The 8542-nt window shown below is 37.8% G+C and overlaps 1 protein-coding gene across 1 annotated transcript; it reads right to left on the bottom strand.

Moving 5' to 3' along the window:
- Positions 1-5015: 5015 nt before the first annotated feature.
- GSX2 (GS homeobox 2) lies at positions 5016-6627 on the bottom strand. Its single transcript, XM_073583670.1, has 2 exons — positions 6189-6627; positions 5016-5766 (listed from the first exon to the last, which is right to left on the bottom strand). The coding sequence occupies exons 1-2, from the start codon at positions 6580-6582 to the stop codon at positions 5426-5428; spliced, it is 735 nt and encodes a 244-aa protein (XP_073439771.1). The 5' UTR covers positions 6583-6627; the 3' UTR covers positions 5016-5425.
- Between the last annotated feature and the right edge of the window lie 1915 nt (positions 6628-8542).

Genomic DNA, 8542 nt, shown 5'->3' with positions numbered 1-8542 from the left:
GAGTAGAGAAGGAAACAAAGAGACTTTTTAATTAAAGGATATTAGAAAAGCAATTAGATTATTACATTAAATAGAAAGAAATTAAGGATTAAAATCAACATTAGTTTCGGACCACCCCATTAATATAGAGTTGGTTCCTGCATTGAAGCTACAACAGCTTCCCCTAATCTGGGGAGGCTTTCTACCAGATTTGGGAGGTAGCCTGTGTGAATTTTTGCCCATTTTTACAGAATAGCATTTGTGAGGTGTCATACTCTGATGTTGGTCTATCAAACTTTATTCTAGTTCATCCCAAAGTTGTTGGATGAGGTTCAGGTCAGGGCCCAATCAAGTTCTTCAAAATTCTGGGTTGATGGTGAAATATGTAGGAGGGAAGGAATTTTATAAACTGACTTGTTACAGTTGCTTCCTATTATAGGGTCTGTCATGAGGACACCACAATATAGTGGGGACAGACGATAGCAGCGTCTGGTGACATATACACCTGCAGTAGTTAGAACAGCTGTCGTGCCGCAAGGGCTAAACTGCTTAGTAGGACTCCTGGAGTTTTCTGTCTTGGGTTCTATCAGCTGTTCTGAGTTTTTTATTCCCCCGCAATATAATAACCCACCTTCTGGCTTCCTTCCTTGCCAATGATACTTTTGTCTCTTCCTGGTTTGAGTTGAAGGAGAAGTTCGGTGTTATAAGCGTTTGTAGTGATTTTCAGGAGATTTCTGCTTACAGTTACATTGTGTGTTTTCCTCCCTATCCTTTACCATTTGGTTTGTTTCTCCTACACCTCCCATTTCCCACTTGGTTGGTCTGTGAGTGTAAGTGTATGATTGGAGTTTTGTTTTATTGCAGTCTGCTTACCCCTGTCTGTCTGGTTTGTGTTGTCCTACACACTTCTGTCACACACTTCCCTGGGTGTGGGAGGGAACAGATGAGTGTTAATGTAGGAGCATAGCAAGGTACGCGACCCCAGCATCTTCACCATCAGGAGTAATCGAGGGGATAGGGATAGTGTAGGGTTCCCCTAGCTTGAGCGACAGAGTAGATGCCCATTGAGCCTGGCTATAAAGTGACAGAGTCACTCTAGGAAAGTGTTTCCCAAACTCAAATCCTCATGGCACCCAACAGATCATGTTTTCAGGACTTCCATAGCGTTGCACAGGTGAGAGAATTCCTCATACCTTTATGATACATCCATCACATGTGTAACACTACAGAAATCCTGAAAACATGACATGTTGGGGGCCATGAGGACTGGAGTTTGGGAAATACTGCTCTAGAACAACACATTTTCTCACAACTGTTGGAAAAGGCAGACTACTTGGATAGGTGCATGATTTTGTACACTTGTGGCAATGAGACGGAATGAAAAACTTGAATACTTTTAACCATATCGTGTATGTGTCTATGTCTGTAAGTCGTCAGCCATATAAGATATTTATCTTAAAGTAATAATAAATATTAGTAGTCAATGTAAAGCCAAAGACATCAAAGTCTCACCCCTGCATAATATTTCAGACCCTCCTAATTGTAGTTTATAAAGAATCGTTAATAGCTTTTGTTCTCTCTTTATGTAAAAGGATGAAGGACATGGTATCTTTTGCTGAATAACAATATAAAACCAATGCAAATGTCCCTAAACGCTTCAATGGTATGCAATGCAATAGAAGTCTACAAATAGGAGTTTACGTTACAGCCCAACAACTAATACAAAGTCATCAAAGCTGCATGGTCCTTGTGGCCAAGTGACAGGCTCTTTATTGACTAGTTTGAAATAAGCCTTTCAATTCAACATCCTTCTATAAATCTTTGTCTCCTCTCCAGAAGAGGAGGGTCTGAGAGGGGGTATATAAAATCAAGACTGGCCAACTCCTTATGCCCAACCCTTGGCAGTGGCAGCTTGAAGCCTAAATTGTCATTTCTTCATTAATCTATGAGAAGTTAGTTAGCAATGCATAGTCAATGTCTCATGAGTTTTAGCCCTGGGTGTCATAGCAGTGAAAGGATTGAGAGACTGGATTCTTGTTATCCCCTGTGAACAGCCTATTGACAACCGGGAATCATGAGCACAATTTTATACTGTGCAAAGGTTTAGTGTTAGATCCAAAAGGGAGTTCAACTGCAGCCTGTCAAACATATGCTATGTAAATGGTATACATCTGGGAAAGGATTGGTAACTGTACAAAGGGGAGCAGTCATTTAAATATTCCCAGAGCATTAGGACAATGCTGCAAAAGAAACACTTGTAAAATACACAGAGCAAGTATTCATGTAATGAAACTATTGCTCCCTGCATCTATTGTACGCTGCTCCCTATGGCAAGCTGTTCTTTTCACATGACCATTGGCTGGACAGGTAGAGGGATTAATATCATGAATACCATTCTAGTAAGTGAAGGGGCTTGGCTACCCACTACTATGCTCCATGATTGTAATTATCAAAATATTAAGATAGTAGCAAAATAATTATTGATGCTAACGATGGAAATAATATTCACAGTTTTTACTATCATGTGCAAGCACAGTAACATATATTCATTTGCCTTTTCTATTCTTCCTATTTGCTTTTTTTTTTGCTTTACTTTGTTTACTTTGATTTTATAATTATTACGTAAACGAGAATACAAATATCCACAGAAAACATATAAAATACAACATATCTTGTTACCCTTAATAGCGGATGACTTGCTAAAAATTGTGAGTTGTGAAAAGAAGTTTTGTTTAAGGGTGTATGTCTTATACAATGATGCTATCAAGAAAAATGCAGATATGGAAACTTTATATTAAAAAATTGATAATAGACCGTTTCCAGTTTTTGACAAGAATTTTGATTATCTATCAACTGTCCAAGGCAATGACAATGTTGTAATATATCTCACTTTTGCTGACTGTAATGTGTATTGTAATGTAAAGAAAATTAAAATAAATAGTAAAAAAAAATGATAATCAATATGGAAAAAGAGGTTTTTACCATATGTGTGGAGGCAGAGGAGGCTGGAGAAAATATTACATATTGCTAGGATCGCAAAGAAGAAAGGCTAAATGTTTTTGGATCCTCCTCTCCTTCATTCTCCCTCTGGGGTCATAGTGGTTTGGGGGATTTTATAATGCAGAACTGTATTTCTTATGTATTTATTTAGCCATGTATTTCTGCTTACTTTTATAGTGCCAACATATTCTGCACCAGTTTGCATACATCGCTCACTTTCCAATTTTTGACTCGCATTCTAAATTCTTTATCGGATTGTGGTTTTTTTTTTGGCATGTTGGAGGAAACCGGAGAACCCAAAGGAAGCCTATACAAACACGGAGAGAACATACAAACTGCATGCAGATGTTGTCCTTGGTGGGATTTGAACCTCGGACCCCAACACTGCAAGACAGCAGAACTAACCAAAGTATTAATATTGAGTGTCTTAGTTGACTTTTGAGGCTTAACAAATGACATCTAACATTGGACAAATATATTGGTCAGCTCATAGGTGTGAGCGTAAAGTTTCAAATAGGACAACAAATATGTTCCACTCTAATTTAAAAATCAACAAATAATAAGTTTTTTATTGAGAAAAATGATGAGCTGTTACCCACAAGTTCCACCCTAAAGATAGTGTATAAAGTGGGATATACAACAGAGGATATAAATTACTCTACAAAAAGTAATGGTGCAAATAGTTTATTTTCTTATCTCAGAGATAATATCTCAACAATTTTATATCCACTAAGGATGAGAATATTGCTAATATGCATATACCTTAGTGAGGTGTGGGGAGTTGGATAGAATATTCACCTTTGATAAGGATTCATTGAAGTATGTTAAGTAAATCTGGTGGCATCATTATATTACTGCAATCGTTACATAAATCACTTCATTCACCAACATTATGAGCTGGGGCCACAAATCTTTGTATATTTATTTCTCTATGCTGTGGATGCATCCATGTTGAATAGTTTGTACTTTTAGACTTTTTCTAGTTATACATGACGTGTTGAGGCATTTGGAATTTCTTACATAGTACACACAAATATATAACTATGGCGCATGAATAGCTGTCACAGGGTAATATTTTTTTTATGGCCCTTCATTGAATCTGTGATAAGTTAGACATAATGAAATTCTGTATTTATGACACAATAATAGTCACTATATGGTAACAGGACAACTTAATGTGTGCACATTGCAATACCATTGTATTGCTTTGTTGGAAATCTTTCCTCTAAATACTCTATATAACAGTTTATTCTTGGCAAGCTTCCTCCAGACCATATAATGTCCTATAATACAGGCGCTGAACCTTTCCCTTTATTAGAAAGAGACTATTGATGACAGTGCTCAGACCTATTTATATCGATGACTGTTCTCCAGGTCTTCAAAGAGCCAGAAGAGATTGGGAGTGACAGATACAGTGGGCGCACTTCTACTTACATAGCTGCACTTATTTCCCTTAATGACAGGGCAACAAATTCAATTGTGAGTCATTGTTAATATCCCAAGCTACCCAAATCAAGAGCAATGTTATCAATCTATTACATAAATTGTCTTAACCATCAGATGCATTGTGATTTGAGCTTGTAATTGCAAGTAAATGTGAGAGATTTTAATTTTTTAGCATTATATCAATATTATATTATTTATTATCAAAATAAAATGATTGCTTCTGTTGATTCACAGCATTAGTTGCAAATATGTAAATATATGCATATATGATATATATATTTATATAATTATTATTATGTTTATTACTATGTATTTCATTATTAGTAAATCTTCAAAACAAATCCCCTTGTACCTTGTAGACTTGATCTGTCAATTAAAACTGTCTTCACGCTTCTTCCTATCTACAGGTTTCTATCTGTCATCACATGCTCCTGTTTCTATCTAGCACTACATGCTGGGGTTTCTTTTGTAATCCCCATATTATGGCATTATCCTGTATAATAAGCAATCACATTAAGTAAATCACCATTTGTCTGGGCCCATTCAAGCACATCTTTTATCACAAAGGATAGTGAAATGAAACACAAGTAGCAGGACCTTTTTTTATTTAAATAAATATAAATATAATTGTAGTTTTGTATAAAACTATTCACATGCAGGTGAGTTTACACAAATTGAGAAAGTGAATTATTTACATCCCCCTCCATTATATCTACATGTTGAGCTAAGTTCAGGCAGCCAAAACATTCTGTACAGTGAGAAGGAAAATGTCCAACTCTGGGCAAGTGCCAAGCAATGCACATGGCTATGCTATACTTCCACGGAATAAAACAGGTCATCATCAGTCCAGGCTGGTTTGGATGCCCAGCATGCTGTGAAATGGAGCTTATTTGAATGTATAGCAGAAGTGTCTGGATAACTGCACAGGATGCAGTTGATTATTTGGGCACGTGGGTCACAAGTGCAGTGGCCATACAGTCTGTTAGGTAGAAATTGACTACTATAAGGGTGAAATCTCTTTGTCCTCGGTGGTAGAAGCTGGAGATAAGGAGCCTTCATCTTCTGAGCCAGGATAATGCCCTTGACCACTTGTACATTTACAGCCCCCATGGTTGTTCCTTTGAGACCCCTTATTCTCTTTCTTATGCTTCACCCTTCTGTTTTGGAACCAGATCTTCACTTGTTTCTCAGACAGGTTCAGGTAGGTAGCTATCTCAATTCTTCTCAATCTGGAGAGGTACATATTGGAAGAGAACTCCCTCTCTAACTCCAGGAGTTGGGTGCTGGTAAATGCTGTTCTCATTCTCTTACCATTCTGAATTTGACCACTTTCTGTGTTGGCTGTGGATGAAATATGAAAGGGTTAAATGAACATACTGAGTAAATAGCTAAACAATGAAGTCAAAATAGCATTAAATAGGTCACAAGGCAACATAAATGTTTTTTTTTTTTCTTGTGTAGAAAATGTTCTTTAAATTAGTATTAAACTGACATTCTGTTCTAAATGACCCATATAGGGCCAGGGATTATTCCCCGTCAGTGCCTCATTATTATAACAGTACTATGTAAGAAACTGTGCACTTGCTTTAAAATCTGTCTTCTGCATGGATAGACATATTTTATGCAGTCAAGAACATGTCACATTGATGCTAATGCCCTTTCTTACACATAAGGTTATGGAGGAGCTAAGATACAGCCATACAATGTTGCTGGAAACACCATGAACATACTATGCTGCTTATGTGTGTAGATAGATCTCTTACCCATTGACAGGCAGTGGAATCTTCTAGGATCTGTGACATTGTATGTGGGATTGCAGACAGGTGAATGCCCAGTATGGACCACTGCAGGTGCAGGCTGTTGGCTCATCCTCTGGCAATATTGAGCATCTCCACTTTGGAATTGACTCTTCAGTAAAGGGATGCTAGTCCTGGAGGAGTGCAGGTGAGAGGTGACACAGATGGGGCAGACACAAAAGCTGCCACTTTTCCTTGATGGACATATGGGTGCAGCAACAGACATGACTGTTGGAGATGGCATGCTGATGGGCAGGAGAAAGTCTTGCCCATGATGATGGTGGTGGAGATCTGGTAAAGATGGAGCAGGTCTTGGTGAGTCTTTAATTATTAATGAATCGACATAGAATGACCTAGACATGTCAGATCCCTGGAGGCAGTCAGACAGCTTTAACTCTCCTTCAGCTGCAGTGGAGGCTTCTTGTGAAGACCACAGTAGCTCAGAAGGTGCTTATGTTCAATAGCTAAACAAAAGGGTCCCCAGAGAGGGCTGGTCCTAGTCACCCACGTGTAACCCAGCCTGGGATTACACATAGGAACAAGTGCAGAACTAACTCTCATCCACTTCATTCAGCCTATTTGTCCAAGAGTTAACACAACAAAAGGGAGAGGAAACTTTGTAAAGTGTTTGGTTTGTTAATTTTACAAGAAAGATACTTTCTAGGCAGGAGCCTCTGCAATTCTCACACAGAGACCTCTGATAGATGGAATTATCACTCTCATTTACTAACAATGTATCCATGGCTATGTACAATACCTTTCTGGCATCTGATTGTGCTTTTAATGACTTTTATTAGTGTGGAAACCATAGAAAGTAATAGGATGAAGATAATGAAGGTGAAGAAAAAGATGAAGGTGATAGAAGACAACTAATAAGTAAAAGAACATCCATAGAAATAATATGACTTAATGCAAATATAAAACATAATTATATGATAGTAATCACAATGGACAGAAAGGGAAAATGTATATGTATAAAACGTCATAAATGTCAAATGGATTGTAATTCAATAACAGCAATAGATATGAAGTGATAGGAATACAGTTATAGCATTCCTGGACATGTATACAGCATTATTTAGCCCAAACTAGCTTACAGTGTTTTATTTTTTATTTTTATATATGTTTCATGGTTAAAATATAACTTCAGTACTTTCTATTCCCATAGATCTTTGTTAGCTTTTTCTCTTTTTCATGAATTGGGTGTTTTTGTAACTATTTTATTTTGCCTTTAGCACTAATTTAAGGAAAAAAGAGAGAAAGAGAGAGGAGAGAGAAAAAAAGGAAATAGAAAGAGAGAGAGAGGAAAGAAGAGAAGAAGGGAGAGAGGGAGAGAGAAGAGAGACAGCAAGGTAGAGAGAGGGGAAGGATGATGAGAGGAGAGAGAAGAGAAACAGCGAAGAAGAGAGAGAGGGGAAAGATGATGAGAGAGGGAGAGAGGGCAGCCTTTGAGCTCATTCATTTTGTAGCTAGTTTCATACTGTGAGAGGTTTGTGGTATCTTATAACTTTAGTCAGTGCTGATGTCACCTATATATTGGAGAGCAGAGATCCTTTAGAAGAAGAGTAAAGGCATTAGACTCATCATGAACAAAATTGGCAACAATATATGAAAAAAATATATTTTTTTTGTTGCACTTAGTACCATTAGTTATATGAGCTCGTGTCTCCAGTATTTGGGAGCTGCAGTAAACCCTTGAATGCAATAGTTTGGATTATACCTCTATGACTGGATACATGGGCAGAGATAGTGTTCAATAATGCAGACCTCATTTATGACCACTAGTATTACTCATTGCTGAGCTGTGTATTCCTGGCACAGGGGGAATGGTGTCCTGCAGCTCAGCCCTGGCAGCACTTTTCAGCATTGTGGAAAGCTGAGTGATTGCAGTATGATGGCAGTGACCTGAGCTCAGGATTTATGGCCGGTAATTAGAGTTTGGTTATGGAGCTATTTGGATGTGATTAGGATTCCATTAGAAAGTACTTACAGGAAGGTGGATGGTGCCGGGTAAACAGGGAGGTATTCCAGAAATGTGCTAATCCGGCATCTTGTGACAACAATTAGCAATTATAGAAGGTCAGGGCCAACCGATCGGAAAACTATTCCTCCAGTCAGGCCTAGGCAGCCTGCTTTATGGACTTGTGCAGTCATGAATAAGAACATTCAGCAAGTGATATAAGTCATAAATTGTGGGCACATTAACAATTCATATCTGAATTACAAGCTGTCTGTATCAGTAAGGACTGACTGACTCACAATTTGTACTAGCCTGTACATAAGTATAAGATAGATAGATAGATAGATAGATAGATAGATAG

This window comes from Dendrobates tinctorius, unplaced genomic scaffold (genome assembly GCF_039654945.1).
Source record: "Dendrobates tinctorius isolate UK_male_01 unplaced genomic scaffold, ASM3965494v1 ptg000079l, whole genome shotgun sequence".
Taxonomy (NCBI): domain Eukaryota; kingdom Metazoa; phylum Chordata; class Amphibia; order Anura; family Dendrobatidae; genus Dendrobates; species Dendrobates tinctorius.
This window is presented reverse-complemented; position numbering and strand designations above follow the sequence as displayed.